The 21,365-nt window shown below is 46.9% G+C and overlaps 1 protein-coding gene across 1 annotated transcript in view; it reads left to right on the top strand.

Moving 5' to 3' along the window:
- The window catches only part of URB1 (URB1 ribosome biogenesis homolog), a 113,342-nt gene that overhangs the window by 29,855 nt on the left and 62,122 nt on the right, over window positions 1-21,365 (top strand). The window contains exons 14-17 of the mRNA XM_040423191.1: window positions 7,875-7,987; window positions 9,648-9,758; window positions 11,180-11,296; window positions 19,877-20,015. Coding sequence (XP_040279125.1) covers window positions 7,875-7,987; window positions 9,648-9,758; window positions 11,180-11,296; window positions 19,877-20,015 — 480 coding nt within the window. The remainder of the gene's footprint in view (window positions 1-7,874; window positions 7,988-9,647; window positions 9,759-11,179; window positions 11,297-19,876; window positions 20,016-21,365) is intronic.

Below are 21,365 nucleotides of genomic sequence, written 5' to 3'. Positions count from 1 at the left end.
TTTCCATTCCAGACACGATCTGGTCCCAACTGGTGGACTGTGCCGCCCTCCACATTCTTCCAGGGACTCTTTCATTGGTCCGGGTGTGCTAACGGTATCTGCACAAAGGCTTCCGCCTTCTCTCCACAGCCAGAGTTCCGGAAGCATCCGCCATGGAGGTCCTGATTCTCCTTGGCGGGAGTTTCTTCCCTTCCTTCTCAGGGTTCTACGGAAGGTCCGGATGGAGGACATTCAGACATATCCTAGTCGCTCCGAAACTGACTCGTCGTGCGTGATACGCCGACCTCGTTCTCCTGGAGACGTCCCTTGGTCACTGCCACTCAGAGATGTCCTTCTTTCAAGGGGTTCAGTCTTACATGACCTTTTCAATGACGGGGTGGCTATTGAGACCGCCGTTCTAACGTGGAGGGGGTTTTTCGGCGGATATCTTCCTCACTATGATTCAGGACAGGAAGTCTGCATCGTCAGTATCTATTCTGGGACCTGCAGGTCCTTCTGAGGCTTTTCTGAAGCCAAGACGTCCCCCTCACTTTAGGGTTTTCTCTCTCCTTTCTACTTTAAGGGTTGGATCTTTGTTTAGCCCTTGTTTCCTTGATGGGTCAGGTGTTGGCGCTTCCGTCTTGGGCAGCCTTCCAGGTTCCCTGGTGCCCGTGGGAATCTTCTTTCAAGGAGCGGCACATATGGTTCCTCTGTACCGTCCTTACAGCCTTGGGATCTGAATATGGGTTTTCTCAGCATTCCTTCTTCTCCCGAAGGTGGTCTCTGACTTCCATAGCACGTTCCTTTCCTTCGCGCCCTACGGAAGGGAGTTACATTATGGATGTTGTCAGTGCTCTACTCATTATTAGCAGCCTCCAGTCCCTCTCGGCGTACGGATCCCCTTTTTCTCTCAGGAGGGTCCTCGCTGGGGATTGGCGGCCCCCAGCGCTCGGAGCGGGGTTCCACCCTTAGGTGTCACGGCTCACACCCCCAAAGCGGTGGGCGCTTCTTGGGCTAGGAGGAATCGCGCTTTGGCTGCACAGTAATGTAAGGTGGCTCCGGTCCTCCTTACACATGTTCGCAAGAAGTTGCCAGGTGCATACTTATGCATCGATGGTCACGCGGCCCACGCAGCGGTCTTGCAGGCGACAGTTCTTAGTTGACTGCACGGGCGCTTGCTTCATGGGTCTGTGGTTTTTCCCTCCCTGTGGACTGCTCTCGGACGTCCCATGGTCTCTGTGTGCCCCAATGAATATGGGCGAGAAAACAAGATTTTGTAAAACTTACCAGTAAAATCTTTCTCGCTCTTCATTGGGGGACACAGCACCCACCCAGTATTGTTGTTCGGCCACAGTTGTGGCTGTTGCTGGTTAGAACCTGGTTTGGTTCTTGGCATTGTTGCTGTTCCACGTTATTTTGTTGGTTTGCTTCTCCTACTGCTTCTCACAAACTGAAGCTCTCTCCAGGCTGGAGGGGGTATAGCTGCCGGGGGAGGAGCTAAGTCAGAGACAGGGGAAGAAAAAAGAGGGTTAGTCGCTGGGCCTTTTCAAAGCCTTCATTGGGGGAGGAGCTAACAGCTTCTACTAGTGTCAGCGCCTCCTAGAGGACATAGCTATACCCACGGTCTCTGTGTCCCCCAATGAAGAGCGAGAAAGAGATTTTACTGGTAAGTTTTACAAAATCTCGTTTTCGGAGTTAACTTGTTTTTCATCATAAAGGCTGTTGACACCTTTTGGACATTTTATTTATGATTTTAATCATTTGGGGTTAAAAACAATTTTTAGCAATTGGTTTTAATTAAAAATGTTCATCCGTTTTTGAGATACAGGGGTTAAAATTAAGTCTGTACAGAGACCGACATTGTACACTAGATTTGTTACATTGCTTTATTCGACATTATGGTTGCTGTACATCAATGTGTCTGCATAATGCCTGGTTATACAAAGTGTTTGTACCTGATATCATTGTACATTCAGTCAATGTCTCGTAATGATAATATCGTAATAATAAAAAAATCTGTCTGTTTGCAAAGTATCACTTGTCAGTCACTCGTGTGAAGCCTTATCTCTGATCTCCTGACCTCATAGATACTCATTCCAGCCATGTTCTTATCAGTTTGATAAGAGTTTAGCTATGAGTGTTTGAGATCTCAGATCTCCTGAAAAGGCTTTTCACTTGAGCTGTCAGCTGACGGGAGTGAGACGCAAACAAACTTTTATATTTTGTTTTAACGCTTGTATAAAAAATGGCTGAAGATTTTTGATAAAGGCCAATTGAAAAAATGATTTTCTCGTTAATGTCATTGGGGCACACAGCACCATGAGTATACACCCAGCTACCACTAGGAGGCGACACTAGATATAAAAAAGGTTGGCTCCGCCCAGGTGGGCTATGCCCTCTCCACAGACACTAGACTAATCAGTTTTATTCTAGTGTCCGTAGGAGGCAGACACGACCTGCTCTTCTCCTGCAGGTCTTGCTGGGTTGTTCCCACCTTTTTCCTGGCATCCAGGATCTCTGTGTGGCTCATTTTCTCTCGATATGGGGGGTCGCTATGACCCCCCCCCCTTTCCTCCCCCCTCAGGGCATTCTTTCCTCCTCTCCCCAGGTAGTGCAGTGTCCCCCCGCTTAGGGTGCTTCATTTTCGTCTGTGGCTCCGGCTGTGACAAGGCCGTATCTGTTTTCCGATTTTTCCCTGCCATCCAGGGATTCTGTTGGGTCATTTTTCTCACCAATGGGGGTCACTTTGCCCCCCTTTCCATGCATCCCCTTTTATGTAACCTTTTGGAGCTTTTTTCTGCTTCCCAGCACCCTGCAGGATCAGTCCACCGGGGTTGCCTCATTTTCGGCTACACTATCTACTCTAGCCCCCGGCTTCTGCCGGGACTAGGCTAAACTCTTTCCCGGCATCTTTTCTGGCTTCCTGTTTTTTTCTAGGGGTGTTGCCTCCCTCATGACCGCCTAGAGGTCTCTGCATGGAATTTCCGGTGGGAGGGCGAGATGTCCTTCCCAGAGGGTGCTTTCCCCATCTTCACAGTGCCGTCCGACTGCATGTAGCGTCATTGGTGGGACGTATTATCTTGGGCCCCTGTTCGGTGGTTCATGTTGTGGCAGGTCCCCTTGCCCTCCATCCCTCCCCCTGGGCCCTGGGTTGCATCTGCTCCTGCGGTGGCTGGGGGTTTCTGTGCTATCGGCCTGGCTGGCCTGCATGCCGTGACTGGATCCTGGGCTCAGTTGGGTTACCCTAAACTTTGTTCAGGGGTCACCTTCTCCCCACGTGGGTCCACCAACTCCACCGTAGCCTGTGCCCATTCTCAGCTATGATGATATTATGGCGCTCTTCCCTGCCCTCATGCTGCAGCATCGCCCCCCCCCCCCCCCCCCCCCCGGGAGTCCTTTCCTTCTTGCCTCGGTCCATATCAGGGGGCAGAGTCCAATAGCGGCCTAGGGTCTCCCCTCATAGGTCCCGCTCATCCCCTGCATCCTGGTTTCCTCCCAGGACGGGACTAGCACTGAGGGAAACGCCTCAGGTTTCTCCTGCCTCATCGGGGGACTCCTCTGCACCGATTCTGACTCTGAACAGAGCATCAGGCGGTCTTCTACAAACAGAATCTCTCTGGGTGGTCAAAGACAAATGTCCACTGAGGAACCTCTCCTCTCCAGGGTTGGTATCCCCTGTAGTGGATTTTCAGATGGCACTCCCCTGGTTGCACAGGTAATTATCCATACAGGTAAGTCAGCTTGCCGCCACTCTCCAGTAGGTGGTGCTTTACCCGCCACCGTGTTTAGCACACCTATGTAATGTCCCAGGTATGTACGCCTTCCCCCTCACAGGGGGGTACTTGTACCACAGCCAAATGCTGTATCCGGCAGACTTTCCTGGTTCCAATATATCTCCTGTTCAGCTGGAGTAATTTCACTATTACCAGGGGCTATATATAACACACCCTCCTAGTCGGAGAGTCTTCCAGGCCACCGTATTTCTTCCCCAGACGCTGTAGCCAATACACCATCCTGGTGCTAGTGTGCATCTTGTAGCCACATTAAGCCTTTATTAGGTGAAGTACCTGTACCATCTTCAGATGCTATACCCATTTCGCCTGTATGGTTCTAATGCCTCCCGTGCACCATATTACTCCATTATTAGCTGAAGTACCGGTACCATCTCCAGAGGCTGTAGCCATTTTACCTGTCTGGTTCTAGCGTGCACCATGCAGCCGTATTTCTCCCTTATCAGGCCAAGTACAGATGCCATCTTCAGATGCTGTAGCCATTGCACCTGTCTGGTTCTAGTGTGCATCATGCAGTCAAACTACTCCATTGTCAAGCGGAGTACCTATACCATTTCCAGATGCTGTAGCCATGTCTCCACTCTCATTATAGCCAGATTACTGGCGGAGTATTTGTAGTATCTCCAAGTGCTGGGCCCTGTTGGTACAATCTGTGGCCCATACGGCTCCTGCTTTGCCCTTTCCGGGCTCTAATTTGTGCTAGGCAATCATGTGGCCCCTCTTCATGCTTAGTGATGGTACCATCCCCAGACACTGTATTCATCACTCTTTTCTGGTACTAATATGCATCTGGCACCCCATTACCGTCGTCCTCGGCGGTGTACTTGTACTATCTCAAGGCGCTGTATCCGACAAACCATCCTGGTTGTAGTATGTACCTGGTAACCATACGTCCCCCCCTTCTTGGGCGGAGTAGAGTTGCAATTGTTAGCTCCAGTCTATGGCTGGCCTGTTCAGATCTGACACCCGGTGCAGTACCCCCTGACCCAGGCCCTCTGAGTGCACCAAGTCTTCTCATTGCCCCTGTACTAGGCATGATTTTTACTTTATTGCTTGATGCACTATTTAACAAGACTTCTCAGTCCTGTTATGCACCAGACAACCACACTGCCTCCGCCATGGGCAGGTTGTTGGCTATCATGCTAGGTTTGTTCTTTGTCAACCCTATAAAGTACTCCTGTATTCCGCACAGCCGCGTTACCCCGTTTCATGGATGGAGTACTCGGGTTGTTGTTATTGCTCCTCTGCTTTTTTTTCACAGAGTTATATGGCCCGGTCCTGGCAGAGTATCTGGATCACCACTGGATGCTCTATCCTGCAGGGATATGCAGCATTGTGAGCACCAGCTGCTACTGCAGTTTTCGGGTCATCCCTGGACGTCCTCTCTGATATGGCTGTGACAGGACTAGTGAGCGCCATACACCTACTGCTGCTCGCTCTGTTATCGGACATGATCCCGTAGTTCTCCCATGGTCCGGGCGTTCTTGGTACTCCCTTATGTTCTCTGATTAGTGGTGCTACATGACAGAAGTGCCGTCCACTTGGGCCTTTGCTGTTCTCTGTACCTGTCAGTTTCTTCCCCCTTCCTTGGGGGTTTCATTGTGCTCTGCTGGTAGCTGGTTTCTCCATGTCTGTGTAGTCTCTCCCGACTTCCCCAGGCGAATTCTGCATCCTTTTCTGACATATGGATGTCTGGTGATTCTTTTACAAAATCCAGGCTGCTGTACTTGCCCCTTCCGGGGCAGTGTTATACAGTATGCTAGTCATTACACTTAGGATGGTTGGTTAACCATGGCTGATGTTTTTTCCCTATGGTTGCTACATTTCATTTTTCCTTTGATAACCTGGCTATTATTGTCCTCATATGGTCCAGTTCTGTGGACCCTACTTGAGCCTCTGCTTGGAGTCCCTGCCCCAATGATTCTTAGACCATCTAGCTGGCCGGTTCCCTTTGGGAAAGCTACTCATGGCATCTCTGACCGCACATGCGCTGTATGACAGCTGCTTCTTTGGGCCTGAGTTGGTTCTTTTCCCTCCTGGGTCCCCATAGGCTTGTTCCCCTCTTGAGATTCTAACCTCTCTTCCCATCTCCCCAGGTTCAGGTCCTGGTACCTGGGAGTTTGTTGCTCCAGTTTTCAATTTACATTCATATTGGAGCTTTCCCTCGATTTCAGGACTGTTCCTCCTTAGGCTGTTTGGGGTTCTCTCTCTCCTACTCCAATATCTCTCAGACGAGTGTGTCTCCACTTGTATTACCAGGGCCTGTGACTGGTTCCTTTTTGCCTGAGACTTCATGTGGCCAGGGATTTCTCTGGTCTTACATTTCACAGTGATATTTTGATCTTCTCGCCTTCTTTGTGTGGGAATCATGTCTTTACGTTCCCTTCTCCTGGCCATTACCAAGGACCTCCTTCTCCCCCAGGGGTTGGCTGCTTTGACTGGCAGGATGGGGTTTCCACCTTCTCTTAGGGTGTTTCTCTTTTCCCACCTGCCTTAAAGTGGAAGAAGGCTTGCTCCCTTCCCATGGTCAGTCTTTGCTATTCTTTCTCTCAATCGTTCAGCCTCCACTGCTTCCTTGTTTCCTCTCTACCCTGGCCTTCACATGGTGTTTGCCACGGACAGGCCATGTTTTTGGTCTGAGACAATTTGGAGTTTTTTCCTTGCTGGGTCCTCTTACTGGTCGGGTTCCTTTGCTTCCAGTCCTTACGGAATCGCCTACCTTTTGACGAGGGGTGGTCCACAAGTTCTTCCTTTTAGTTTGTCTCCAGGACGTTTTTTTCCTTGATTCAGGACTGCTCCTCTCCTTTTCCCAGGCATTTTGTCTCCTGCCAGGTTCCCTCGTGGTCTAATTTTTCTTGTCTGGTCTGTCCTCCTCCTGGAGCATCCCTCTATATGCAGAGCGCTAGGCCATTACCAACAGATGCCTTCCGGTTGTGCTGCTCTCCTGTTTCTTCAGGGGGAGCCCTGGTTCTTCCAGATCCTTCCTCTGGCTCTCTAGTGCGCACTTGTTCAACTCTCGGTTCTTGCGCAGGACATCTAGCTCTACTCCCTATCCTGTAGCTTCTTTATTTTTCCCACCTTGGGTGGAGCTGGGTGTTTCCCTTAGTTCCTTTCTTTCATATGGCTTTTTTTCCCAGGGACTTTTCCTTGGGATCCTGGCGGTTTCCCTTTTTTTTTCTTTGGACTCTTCCTGGTCCTGGAGCCTCTCGGCTCACTTTCTTAGTTTTCTATCTACCATTTCATGCTATGGCCTCTCCTGGTCCTGTTGGGTCACAGGGTTCTCCAGCACCTGTCTGTGCGCCCAACTTTTTGCATGAGATTTCCTTCCCACCCTCGGGGACTGATTTGGGACGTTCTTATGGTGCTGTGTCCCCCAATGACATTAACGAGAAAATTGGATTCTTACCGTAAAATCCCTTTCTCGTTCAGTTCATTGGGGGACACAGATCCCACCCTTTGTTTTCATTTCTCTTCGTCACCGGGCTGCTGTTCTCGTTTCCTTTCCCGGTCCTGGACATGTTGGTTCTTTGCTTTTGTTTCTCTCTCCTACTGCTATTGGTACAAACTGATTAGCCTAGCGTCTGTGGAGAGGGTATAGCCCAACTGGGCGGAGCCAACCTTTTTGATATCTAGTGTCGCCTCCTAGTGGTAGCCGGGCGTATACCCATGGTGCTGTGTCCCCCAATGAACTGAACGAGAAAGGGATTTTACGGTAAATACAAAAATTCAATTTTTAGACCAAAATGAGTAAAATGAAGTCATAATAAAAAGAATTGCCCCAAAGGTGTCGATAGCCTTTAAGTAGATCGGAAAAATATGATTAATGGTTGCTACCCTTTAGCCTAACATATTATGGGGTAGTAGTCCTTTTCTTCACAGAAGAGTGACCATGTATTCACCACTATTAGTCCCGCAGGGATCAGAAATTGATGAGATCTTTAATCAGTATCTCAGGCCACTAACCCTCGGGCCTGTGGTGCTTGTTCTAGCTCTATTACTCCTCTTGTGTTACTATGAGTCTCAAAACTACGACTCGCAGCAGGCACTGACAACCTTTGGGTCATAGGGGCAGATTAATGTAATTACCCTTGTCTTCTACCTTAGGAATCGTGGACGAGGGGGGCATCCGTAAGGAGGTGCCACCAGTGCTCCAGCACCAGATCCTTCAGGTGGCGCTAGAGCTTCCAGCCAGCAAGTTTTCTTGGTTTAAAATGCAGGTTTGTCTTTTTATCATGAATCTTTCCCTCATCCAGCCAGTGTTTTACATTTAGATTAGAAACTACTGCTCTTCAAATGATACTAGTGACGGAAAGTAGGAACTGCACCTGCTGGTCGTGGCAGTAGACGTCGCTATGCCTTCTGACTACCACCCTTCCTCCATGGAGGCAGTTTCACTGGTTTTAATAAAACTGTCTCCAGACATTGTGCTGGTGCCTAATTAAAGGGGTTTTGTGACTTCAGAAGTTAGTGGCATATCCTAGCGATCAGATAAGTGCGGGTCCCACCACTAGGACCCGCTCCTATCTCTGGAATGGGCCCCCGAAAGTGAAGGAAAGTGCACCACGCGTGCGCAGTGTGGTCTCCATAATTTTTTTTTTTTGGGAGTTCTGAAAATAACCAAGAGAGTGCGCTCTGCTATTTTCAGAAGTCTCATTCACGTCTATGGGACTGCTGGAAATGGCGCAGCCAGCACTACGCGTGGGAATTATGGAAACTACCTGTATCCCCTTCCCCCTCAGAGTAGAAAGGCAATGCATGCTTTAGGGTGGAGTATCCCTTTAATGAATGTTCTTTCTTTGCCATCTTAAAGGGGCCCACTGAAAACAAGAAGGGGTAGCTCATGACCATGGAGCCAAAAAACGCAGTGAAAAATTAGAACCCAAAAGTTCCAGTGACGCAAAAGTTCAGCTTAAAGGGGTTGTCTAGCCGTTAATATTGATGATCTATCGTCAGGATAGCTCATCGATATCTGATCGGCAGGGGTCCGACACCAGGCACCCTCACAATGTCTTTATTGAGAAATTCCTACTTTTTATTATTGCACTGCAGAAGTGCAGTGTAGTACAAGTTATCAACACAGAAAGTTCAAAACTTCAAAGCTCGGTGTTCAGCACCCGGGACAACACATTGAAGACATCAAATAGCTGTACATCACAGGGAACGTTCCCGGTTGTTGTTGCAGCTTTCTGTGTTGATAACTTTTGAACCACAAGAGATATTGCAAATCTGATTGCGGCAATCGATTTCTGAGAAAATGATGGTCTTCTTTGATATGCTACATAACCCCTTTCCCATTGGAAAAATTTGCCCTTGATCCAATAAGGCAGCTTTCAAGATGGCAGCCATGTTCCAGACATCGCCTAAAAGATAGGCCGCCTCACCCATTACTTGCTGGGGTATTCAGATATTTAATTTTCCCTTTTGTTTATGAAATAAAAGGGTGTCCTGCGACTTTTGACTCACCCTGTATACAATAAGCACTTGTAAATTAATGAGTGTGCGCCCAATATACGCCAAATAAGCACGTATACATAGAGCAAATCGCCCTAGGATTGCATGTATAGTGGTCATATATTTATCGCCTATGATGAAGCATCCTTCGGATAAGTCCTCATTCCGTCAGATCGTTGGGGGTCTGACACCCAGCACCTTCACCTACCAGCGTTTTGGAGCAGGCACGGGCGCAGGAAACTACACAGTGGACTGAGCTGGAAGCAGAAGCTCAAACCACTATGTAGTCTCCAGTGCTGGGAGTCAGATCTCTACCAGTCTAATATTGGTGACCTATATGGAGAATGATTATTAATATCTAAAAGGCAGACAATCCCTTTAAATTGTAGCCTGAAGATAACTTAATGGCCTTTTTATCCTTTGCAGGATGTGGCAGATGTTGGAGGGGAAAAGTCTGTATTTTATCTGCTCCTGAAAATGTTTGCGACGTGTAACAAAGCGCAGCTCAAGTCATCAACCCGACTGTTAGTTATTAAGGTAATCCACTCTATTATTGCAGGTTGTGTTCCTCTATTAGGACTAAAATTCCTCATTAAAGGAGTTTCTTCGTGAAGCACTGAATTTGCCATAAGTCAGATCTGGAATTCCCACACATTTCGAGACCAAGGGGCGTGCACTTCTCAAGAATTTCGGGTGTCTGTTCCCTCATCGCAGCAAGGATCAATAAAGCTGTGCGAAGACGTTGTGGCACGGTGCCTTTCCTCTAATGATCTTGAGGGTCTCCATGCTCCGTTCAGTGTCCATCAGCAGGTGGTAAGAGCATTCTAAACATATCTGTACCTGGATGACATTTTGGTGGTCACTGAATGTCCAGGAAAATAACTTATTCCTCAGCAAATCTGCTCAAGTGCCCAGCTGGATGGGCTTTTCTTTTCAAAGTGCCCTAACGTCCCAATGCTTCTTTCCCTCTCCCCTGGCATCACATTGATGCGGCTGGGCGCGCTCGGGCACTGTGAAAAGAAAAGCTGGTCCAGCTGGGCACTTGAGCGGATTTGCTGAGGAATGAAAGTTATTTTCCTGCACATCCAGTGACCAACAAACTGTCACACAGGTATGTTTAGAATGCCTTTCCCGCATCATGAAGGAGGCTGGTAGTTTAAGTCCATGACCGGCTCCTTTTAATGGCATGTCATAGGGATATGCCACCAGTGTCTGCGAGGAAACAACACCTTCAAATCTGGAGCATTTAGCAGCATGATCAACCCTAGTAAACCAGGGATACTGCCTAGTAGGGTTGATCATGCAAAGTGTAAGGACCCCTGTCTTGAAGCAATTGCAATGTGTCTTTATTGAGAAATTCCTACTTTTTATTTTTCTGCTGATGTGATTCCAAGGGCGGCCTAGCTTCCCGGACCCCCTCTTTACCGCCACCTTTCATCCTTAGTCACTCTCTTTAATCCAGTGATTGACGGAGCCATCATCACTGTTCCAAAGCTTGACCCTGAAATCTTGCGCAGACAAGAGTTCAATCGGCACGTGTGCAGTAAATCTCCTTTGCTGTCCTGGTTCCTAAGATCTGAACTGCGCTGATTGAACTCTCGCCGGAGCATCGGTGAGGATTCAGGGCCTTGCAGAGGAACAGTAAGGATGCCTGGGCCCTGTCAATCACAGAGAGAGAGTGACAGTGGTGGAAAGGCAGAAATGGAGAGGTGTTGCGAGGCGCTAGGCCCACCACTTGGTGCTCCAAGCACCTCAAAATAAAAGGAGGAATATCTCAAAGACGCATCGAATTGCTGCAACAGAGGAGTCCTTGCACTTGGCACCATCAACCCTACCAGGTTGGAAAGACGCTTACCATCTTTTATGTATGCATGCTGCAATAACATACAGTTCATTTGTGCATACATTGCGGACTTCAGGTATAAATGAGTTCACCTCTGTCTCTCGACTGCTCCCAGATTCTGCGTGACAGCGGTGTATTTGAGCATACCTGGCCTGAGCTGGAAATGTGGCTGAGGAGACTGGATGAAGTACAGGAGAGCGCCCACGAGGTGGTCATCCACTTTTTAGAACAGGTAGGAATAATGCACTTTACACAACCTTCTACATTCTTGTCCATAGTGTACCTCTCCATTTATATGTGCCGTAGTGACAAGCCAAAAGTTTTGATCAGTGGGGGGTCTGGGTGCTGAGACTCCCACCGATCACTAACACGAAGAGAGACAACTGCTGATCTTCAGCTTTAATTGGCTGTGCACCACAGAGAGGAGAGGCAAGGGTGAGGTGTGCAGATTTGTGCACTTTCTGTGGGTCCGTATACCGCACCCTCGGCTTTCCAAGGAGAGTGCCGAAGTGGCACTGCGCTCGGGTAAGTTTTTCTGCCCTTCCAGTTTAGGGAATGTTTCCTCGCCCCATCAAAACTTCTGGCTTGTCACTATAACATGTCAAAGGCTTTCTGAAATGGTAGGTACACGTTCAGCCAGGAAACAAAATATGGGAAAGGGATCGGAGCAGGTTTAAAAGTGCTTCCAGTGCTTAGCGGGTCCCCGGTGGTCTCGGCTTATGGATCACATCTGGACATACAGGCAATGCCAGTAAATGACCGCTCAGGTTTGATTGGCTGAGCAGTCTTCTATTGGAGAGACCACAAAGCAGAAACCATGAGGGAAGCAGTAGATTCTGAAATGGGAGCGGCGAGGAAATTGGTGAGTATCACTTCTTTTAGATTTTAATCTCCCTTTGATCCCTTTTTCCTGTGTTTTATTTTTTATTTTTTCCCTGCTGGACAAACCCTTCAATCTTCATAAAAAGTTGAGGAAACCTACAGATATCGTGTTCTAATCCTGAGTTACAGTCATAGCAGATTTTTCAGCACCAGGAAAATCAGATTAGGAGTAACGCACCACGTGAGGAGATGGGAAGAAAGGTTTCCCCTCCCGCTGCTTTCGTAAACCTTATAGTTCCTTTTGCTAGAATAAAAATGTTAGCAGGGAGAAGAGTCCCAGGGAAAAAGACAGTGGAGATTTTTGAAATCCAAGAACAGGAGGTTCCTGTTTAACCCCTTTGTGACCGGCCTGTTTTGGACCTTAAAGCGGTCGTGTCATTTCAGCAAATAGCATTTATCATGTAAAGAAAGTGAATACGAGGCACTTACTAATGTATTGTGATTGTCCATATTGCCTCTTTGGTGGCCGGGACTGTGGTACAGCACACAGGCTAGAGCGTTTTTCTTTTTTTTCTCTTTTGTAAATTGAGCCTCTTTATTCTTTTCTGGTCTTTTTTTTTTTTTTTTTTTAATTCTTTATTTATAATTTTTCAATAGCCCAAAGCATGATGAACAATGGGACTGGTATTGAATACAACTCAGTAATAAAGCATGAGTACAATAAATGACAAACGACAAGTCATATAATTATAGTGCCCTACTCGGGAAAACCACAATAAAATGTGGAACAATAAAAAGCAAACCGAATCCAAATACAATGTCGTGAAAAGAGGTAGACAAGGAAAGGAGGGGGCAGGGAAGGGAAGAAGGGGGGGGGGAGGGAAAAAGGAAAGGGGACATCAGTCACGAACCTACACTCTCACTCAGGTGCTAGGAACGCTTAACCTTCAGCGGAGTCAAAGAAGGTCAACCAATGACTCCAGGTTTTGGTGAAACCTTTTTCAGTGTGTCTCAGTGATGAAGTGAGATCTTCCATTCTCATAATCTCCTGAACTCTATTGATCCACATTGATATGGAGGGAGCAGATGATTGCCTCCATAGGCATGGGATGCAGGCTCTTGCCGCGTTTACCAAGTGCCTTACCACAGACTTGTTGTAGGATGACAGAGGAATCTCGCACTGATGGAGCAGGAAAAAAGCAGGTGTCTTAGGGAGGGTATATGTAGTGAACCTGGACGTAATACCCCATACAGAGTCCCAGAAAGCCGAGAGAAGGGGACAAGACCAGAATATATGTAGTAATGTACCCCTCTCAGAGCCACATCGCCAGCATAAGGGCAAGGTAGATGGGACCCTATACCAACGGGACATGAGTTTGAAACCCGATTCTTGAACATTGCTGGCCATAGATGTTTTGTGAATGCACGTGTATAGTCTCAACCGTTGGTCCGAGGAAAGTGTGATATCTAAGTCAGTTTCCCATTGAGAGACAAAGTTGGGGGGAGGTTGGTCTGGGGGAGATATTAGCAAGCTATATGTGCGGGAGAGGGTACGTTTAGTCACTCCAGACTGCTCACAGAGGAACTCAGTCCGTCTTGTCTCGAACATATGTAGTCGCAGGAGGAAGTGTAGACATGAAATGTGTGAGTTGTCTAGACTGCCTAGTGCATTTTTCTAATGACCAAGTGTTTTTTTTTTTTATCGCATTCGAAGAGCTGTAACTTTATTTTTCCATCTATTCAGCCGTATGATGGCTTGTTTTCTGCGGGACAAGTTGTAATTTTTAATGGCAACATTTTGGGGTACACATAACTGCCTGATTAAGGTTTTTTAACTTTTTGGGGTGGATGGGAGAAAAAACAGCAATATTGCCACAGAGTTTTTACATTATAACTTTTGCAGCGTTCTTTTTATTCTCTGGGTCAGTATGATTATAGCGATACCGAATACATATAGTAACATAGTAACATAGTACATAAGGCCGAAAAAAGACATTTGTCCATCCAGTTCGGCCTGTCATCCTACAAGTTGATCCAGAGGAAGGCAAAAAAAACCCTGTGAGGTAGAAGCCAATTTTCCTCACTTTAGGGGAATAAAAAATTCCTTCCCGACTCCAATCAGTCATCAGAATAACTCCCTGGATCAACGACCCCTCTCTAGTAGCTATAGCCTGTAATATTATTACACTCCAGAAATACATCCAGGCCCCTCTTGAATTCCTTTATTGTACTCCCCATCACCACCTCCTCAGGCAGAGAGCTCCATAGTCTCACTGCTCTTACCGTAAAGAACCCTTTTCTATGTTTGTGTACAAACCTTCTTTCCTCCAGACGCAGAGGATGTCCCCTCGTCACAGTCACAGTCCTGGGGATAAATAGATGATGGGATAGATCTCTGTACTGCCCCCTGATATATTTATACATAGTAATTAGATCTCCCCTCAGTCGTCTTTTTTCTAACGTGAATAACCCTAATTTTGATAATCTTTCAGGGTACTGTAGTTGCCCCATTCCAGTTATTACTTTAGTTGCCCTCCTCTGGACCCTCTCCAGCTCTGCTATGTCTGCCTTGTTTACAGGAGCCCAGAACTGTACACAGTACTCCATGTGTGGTCTGACCAGTGATTTGTAAAGTAGTAGGAATATGTTCTCATCACGGGCATCTATGCCCCTTTTGATGCAACCCATTATCTTATTGGCCTTGGCAGCCGCTGCCTGACACTGTTTTTTGCAGCTTAGTTTGCTGTTTATTAAAATTCCTAGATCCTTTTCCATGTCAGTGTTACCGAGTGTTTTACCATTTAGTATGTACGGGTGACTTGCATTATTCCTTCCCATGTGCATAACTTTACATTTGTCAGTGTTAAACCTCATCTGCCACTTCTCTGCCCAAGCCTCCAATCTATCCAGATCCCTCTGTAGTAGTATACTGTCCTCTTCAGTGTTAATTACTTTACACAGTTTAGTGTCATCTGCGAAAATTGATACTTTACTATGCAAGCCTTCTACAAGATCATTAATAAATATATTGAAGAGAATAGGGCCCAATACTGACCCCTGAGGTACTCCACTAGTGACAGTGACCCAATCTGAGTGTGTACCGTTAATAACCACCCTCTGTTTTCTATCACTCAGCCAGTTACTTACCCACATACAGACGTTTTCTCCCAGTCCGAGCATTCTCATTTTATATACTAACCTTTTATGTGGTACAGTGTCAAATGCTTTGGAGAAGTCCAGATACACGACATCCATTGATTCGCCGCTGTCAAGTCTAGAACTTACCTCCTCATAGAAACTGATTAAATTAGTTTGACATGACCGATCCCTCACGAAGCCATGCTGATATGGCGTTATTTGCTTATTTCCCATAAGATGCTCTAACATAGCATCTCTCAGAAAACCTTCAAACAGTTTACCCACAACAGATGTTAAACTTACCGGCCTGTAGTTCCGGGCTCTGTTTTTGGACCCTTTTTGAATATTGGCACCACATTTGCCATGCGCCAATCCTGTGGGACATTCCCTGTCAGTACAGAGTCCGCAAATATCAGAAATAAGGGTCTGGCTATGACATTACTTAATTCCCTTAGGATACGGGGGTGTATGCCATCCGGTCCTGGCGATTTGTCTATTTTGATCTTTTTAAGTCGCTGTTGTACTTCTTCCTGGGTCAGACAGGACACTTTTAATGGCGAATTTATTTCAGCATTCAGCATTTCATCTGAGAGTTTATTTTCCTCAGTGAATACATTGGAGAAAAAAATATTTAACAGCTTTGCTTTCTCCTCGTCGCTCTCTGCGACTCCCCCCTCATTACTCTTTAAAGGGCCGACACCTTCAGATTTATACTTTTTAACATTTATATAATTGAAGAACATTTTAGGGTTAGTTTTACTCTGTTTGGCAATTAATCTCTCGGTCTCTAGTTTGGCCGCTTTTATTTGTTTTTTACATGTTCTGTTTTTTTCCTTATAGTTTTTCAGTGCTTCCGTGCTACCCTCCTGTTTTAGTGTTTTATATGATTTCTTTTTGTCATTTATTGCTTTCTTTACAGTTCTATTTATCCACATTGGTTTCTTTTTGTTCCTTAACCTTTTATTACCATACGGTATGTACCTCTCACAATGAGATTTTAGGATGTTTTTAAAGATATCCCATTTTTTGGCTGTATTTTTATTTTTGAGGACTTTGTCCCAGTTAGTTAGGCCTATGGCCTCTCTTAGTTGGCTAAATTTAGCTTTTTTGAAGTTGGGTATTTTTGTTTCTCCCTGTAGAAACGCTCTTTTGAATGATAATTGGAAGGTTATTACTTTATGGTCACTATTTCCCAGGTGTCCCCCAACCTGCACGTCTGTTGTTCTGTCAGGTCTATTGGTTAATACTAAGTCCGGTATGGCCGTCCCTCTAGTCGGGTCCTGAACCAGTTGGGAGAGATAATGGTCTTTGGTTATTGCCAAGAACCTGTTTCCTTTATGAGATATACAAGTTTCAGTTTCCCAGTCTATATCTGGGTAGTTGAAGTCCCCCATAATAACCACCTCATTATGATTTGCCGCCTTGTCTATCTCGTTTAGTAGTAGATTTTCTGTGGACTCTGGTATATTAGGTGGTTTATAGTAAACTCCTATTAGTAATTTATTGTTGTTTTTAGCTCCATGTATCTCTACCCACAGTGACTCCACATGTTCATGTCCCTCACTTATATCTTTTCGGACTGTGGGCTTTAGACAAGACTTTACATAAAGGCAGACCCCTCCACCTCTCCGGTTTTGACGATCCTTTCTGAACAGACTGTAACCTTGTACATTAACTGCCCAGTCATAGCTATCATCCAGCCATGTCTCAGTTATTCCCACTATGTCATAGTCCTCCTCACACATCACTAATTCCAGTTCACCAGTTTTATTAGTCAGACTTCTGGCACATATAGTTTTTTACGTTTTACCTTTGCACAATAAAAACTCCTATTATTAAAAAAAATAAGAATATATATATTTGTTTTTTGCATCACCGCATCCGAAGACCCATAGCTTTTTAATTTTTCACTCTACAGAGCTGTGAGGTTGATTTTTGTACTTTTTATTTGTATCATTTTTGGGTACATAACTCTTTTTGATCAATTTTTATTTAGTTTTATTTTGGTGGTGAATAAGCAAAAAAGAGAAATTGTCATCTTTCTTTTTTAATGGTGTTCACCATACATGATAAATGACATGATAATTGTGTAGTGCAGGTCATTATCGATTTTTTTTTTTTTTTTTAAATAACAGAAAAAGGTGTATATTTCTCCTCCATATCATTGGGGGACACAGACTTGACCATGGGTATAGCTGTTGCCACTAGGAGGCGGACACGAAGCACAAAGTTGTGAGCTCCTCCCCTTCACCTATATCCTTCCTACAGGGACTAAGCTAAATCTGTTTTAGCTTAGTGTCTTTCCTGCAGTCGGGCATGGACTTGGGGCTGGCTCTCAGCTCCCTCATAGGGCAAGTTTCGGTTCTCTACATTATTATTTTTTTTAGCGGAATTTGGCTTTACTTTAGGCGATTCGGTCTTGGCCCTGCTGTGGGACGCGCTGGTGATTCCGTGGGGTCAGTTCACGTTTCCTTACGTGTTCATTCCGCGTCTACTCCGCGTCCGAGGGCCTGCCTGTCATTCTCGTGGCCCCCGATCTGCCGCACCGGGTGTGGCACGTGTCGCTAGTCGCCCTTCTCGCCGACGAACCCTGGCGTCTTCCTCTTCGGGAGGACCTCCTGTCGCAGGGGCCGATCTTTCACCCAAATTTACGGTCGCTACATTTAACAGCATGGCTGTTGAAGCCGTCGTACTGAAGGCTCGGGGTTTCTCGGATGCGGTGGTCCAGACCATGATTCGGGCCAGAAACCATCGTCTTCCCGAATCTGCCATTGAACGGGAAGTCCTACTTTAGTTGGTGCGAGCGGCATCAGCTGACTCCCGTTTGCTTTTCTTTGCTGCAACTCTTGTCTTTCCTGCAGTCGGGCATGGACTTGGGGCTGGCTCTCAGCTCCCTCAAAGGTCAGGTTTTGGCTCTCTCCATTCTTTTTCAGCAGAATTTGGCTTCACTTTCGGCGGTTCGGACTTTTCTGCAGGGGGTGGAGCATGCTGCTCCCCCTTCCCGTCGTCCGTAGAATCCTTGGGATCTTTATCTAGTGCTCAACGCTCTCCAGTCTTCACCGTTTGAGCCTTTGCCGCAGGTGTCTCCTCGCTTCCTGTCTTACAAGCTGGCATTGTTGGTGGCAATCACTTCCATCCGTAGGGTGTCGGAACTCGCGGCTCTTTCATGACTGTCGCCTTTCCTGATCCTCCATCAGAATAAAGTGGTCCTTTGCCGTGTTCAGTCCTTCCTTCCGAAGGTGGTGTTGGCATTCCATCTAAATTAGATTATTCCCCCTTCATTTTGTCCGGACCCATCTCATACTCTGGAGCAGTCGCTCCACACTCTGGATTTGGCACGAGCCATTCGAGTCTATCTGTCCCAGATGTCATCTCTCCGGCGGACAGATTCCCTGTTCGTGATTCCAGAGGGGCCGAGAGGCGGCATCGAAGACTTCCATTTCCCGATGGATTTGTTTGGCCATTGTGGAAGCGTACCGCGTTAATGACTCGTCCCCACCCTTCCGGGCGACTGCTCATTCGGCTCGGGCAGTGGGGGCCTCTTGGGCAGTGCATCACGGGGCTTCAGCCCTTCTGGTATGTAAGGCGACTACCTGGTCGTCTTTGCACACTTTTCCCAGTTTTAGAGAGTGCACACCTTTTGCGTCTTCTGACGCTTCTCTGGGGCGTGGAGTTTTGTAGACTGCGGATATCTGATTGGCAGGAGGGTTTCTTGTTATGCCCACCCTTGGGGACTACTCTGTAACGTCCCATGGTCAAGCCTATGTCCCCCAATGATACGGAGAAAACAATATTTTTGTACTTACCGTAAAATCTGTTTCTCTTCCGTTCATTGGGGCCACAGCTCCCATCCGTTCTCTTGTTTACGGGCCTATTCTGGCCTGGGTTTGTACATAGTGTGTTTTTTTTGTCTGACTTCTCCTACTGCTTTTGCACTAACTGATTTAGCTTAGTCCCTGTAGAAAGGGTATAGCTGAAGGGGAGGATCTCACACCTTTGTGCTTAGTGTCCGCCTCCTAGTGGCAACAGCTATGCCCATGGTCAAGCCTGTGTCCCCCAATGAACGGAAGAGAAACAGATTTTACGGCAAGTACAAAAATCCATTTTTTTTTCTTTTTTACTTCAGATTTTTTTTATTTCATGAAATTCGAAACTTTACAGAGAGAGTCCACTTCCTTTGCAACCACTTACATGCTGCAGTCACTATTGAAAGCTGCATTTAATGGGTTAAACTGCCAGGATCGGCGCTTCTGCTGATCCGGGCTGTTAGAGCACGAATGTGGCTCTCATGTAAGAGCCAAGCCCCCGCTATCCACTGCACGGGAGACCTGTGCAGCGCCTATATTGGGTTGCCGTACAAAGGCTGCGGCCCAGCCTAAGGCCAGTTAGTGACCGCCGTAAAAGGTGTGTTGGTCACTAAGCGGTTAGGAGCCAGCTCTCTAACTGATTATCCTGGTGTTGTCATGGGCTCTGGAAAATCAAATTATCGGTAAGTATAATTATGAATTTCCTTCACAGCTGAATTTATAATTCAGCTAGCTGCAGTGCTCAAATTCTCTAGCCTGTGCTCCTTATTAATCAGCTGTAAGAGAACCCTGTTCTCCCTGAACGCTGTGCAGCAGGTAGCATTGCAGTACATGAGTGCAGCTCAGCTGTGAGGGATGTGCCTATTGACAACCTATAAACTAGTTTCAGTAGCAACTAGCAGAATTGTGACTGCAGCTCTGGAGTACAAAACATTCTGTGACAGGAGATTAATCGCAGTCTTTTTGTAGGCTTTTTAGATGTAATTAATGGACGATACCATGTCTGTGCATGCACTGATCACATGTTCTGATCTCTTTTTGCACAGGCATTAGTCAAGGTGATATCAAATCCCTACCCGTTCACTGATAAAGTCACTGACTATGTACAAGAAGCCAGCATGCTGCAGATGAACGCCGGGAAGCAGGATTCAGACAGCGCCAGCATTCCCATCTCGCACATTGATGGTTTGTGACTCTATGCATAATGTCTATACCGTCGAGGACAGGGATCAGCAACCTGCGGCACTCCAGCTGTTCAGAAACTACAACTCCCAGAATAATTCATTTACTTCTATGGGAGTTAGAAGAGCAGCAGAGCATGTTTGCATGCTGGGAGTTGTAGTTTTACAGCAGCTGAAGTGCCGACGGTTGCTCACCCCTGGTCTAGGAGAAGTTGCTTTCTAGGACTTTTATACTGATGACCTACCCTCTGGGTAGGTCACCAGTATCTGATCGGAGGAAGTTCTACACCCAGGGCCCCTGCTGATTAGCAGTTTGCAAAGGCAACGGAACTCTCAGTAGCACCGCGGCCTTCTCTTTGCTTTCCTAGGCCATGTGATGTCACATTCATCGGTCAATTGGCCTAGGCGCAGCTCAGCCCCATTGAAGTGACTGGGGCTGAGTGCAATACCAAGCAAAGCCGCTATACAATGTACAGCAGTGTCTTTGTGTAAGGTCTGAGGAGACCTTAGAGCTCAGCGCAGCACCGCTGCCTAATAAAGTAGCTGATCGGTTGGGGTTCCAGGAGTCGGACGCCCACTGATCAGATATTGATGACCCGTCCTGAGGATAGGTCATCAATATTCTACTCCCAGAAAACCCTTTAAAAGTGCTTAGGAGCCTTAAAGAGGTCCTGTCACCTTTTCTGACATGTCTCTTCTAGTAAATAGTTGTATTCCCTATGAAATAACAATTCTGCAGCATCTTTTCTTGGAACCTTGTGATGTGCCACTACTCTGTTATTCCTTCTGAAAATGGGTGAATAATTTGATAACTGGATGTGACTATTCCCCTAGTCATTAAAACCTGCCTCTACATTGTGATATACTGTATAATACCAGTCTTTACTAAACCAGACATGTTAGGAGACCGGACAGGAGCTCTTTAAAAGCTGTCAGTAGTTCTGAGCCCTCAAAACTGCTGACTGCATCATATATAGGTGATGGGGAGATCGGAGTTGACATACCTAGACTGATGGTCATGTGGGTTGTATGACTATGAAATCACAGTTTTCATTCAAGCTTCCACCCCCTGCCCCTTTGCACTACGACTCCAAGTGCCCTGGAGGCGTGACCCTTCATTGTCGGTGCCCTGGAGGCGTGACCCTTGCAGTCGGTGCCCCTTGCAGTCGGTGCCCTGGAGGCGTGCCCCTTGCAGTCGGTGCCCTGGAGGCGTGCCCCTTGCAGTCGGTGCCCTGGAGGCGTGCCCCTTGCAGTCGGTGCCCTGGAGGCGTGCCCCTTGCAGTCGGTGCCCTGGAGGCGTGCCCCTTGCAGTCGGTGCCCTGGAGGCGTGACCCGGAGGCGTGCCCTTTGCAAG

The sequence above is a fragment of the Bufo bufo genome, chromosome 3 (genome assembly GCF_905171765.1).
Source record: "Bufo bufo chromosome 3, aBufBuf1.1, whole genome shotgun sequence".
In the NCBI taxonomy this organism is placed as follows: Eukaryota; Metazoa; Chordata; class Amphibia; order Anura; family Bufonidae; genus Bufo; species Bufo bufo.
The sequence above is the reverse complement of the archived record's forward strand: the minus strand, read 5'-3'. Positions and strand labels throughout refer to the sequence as shown.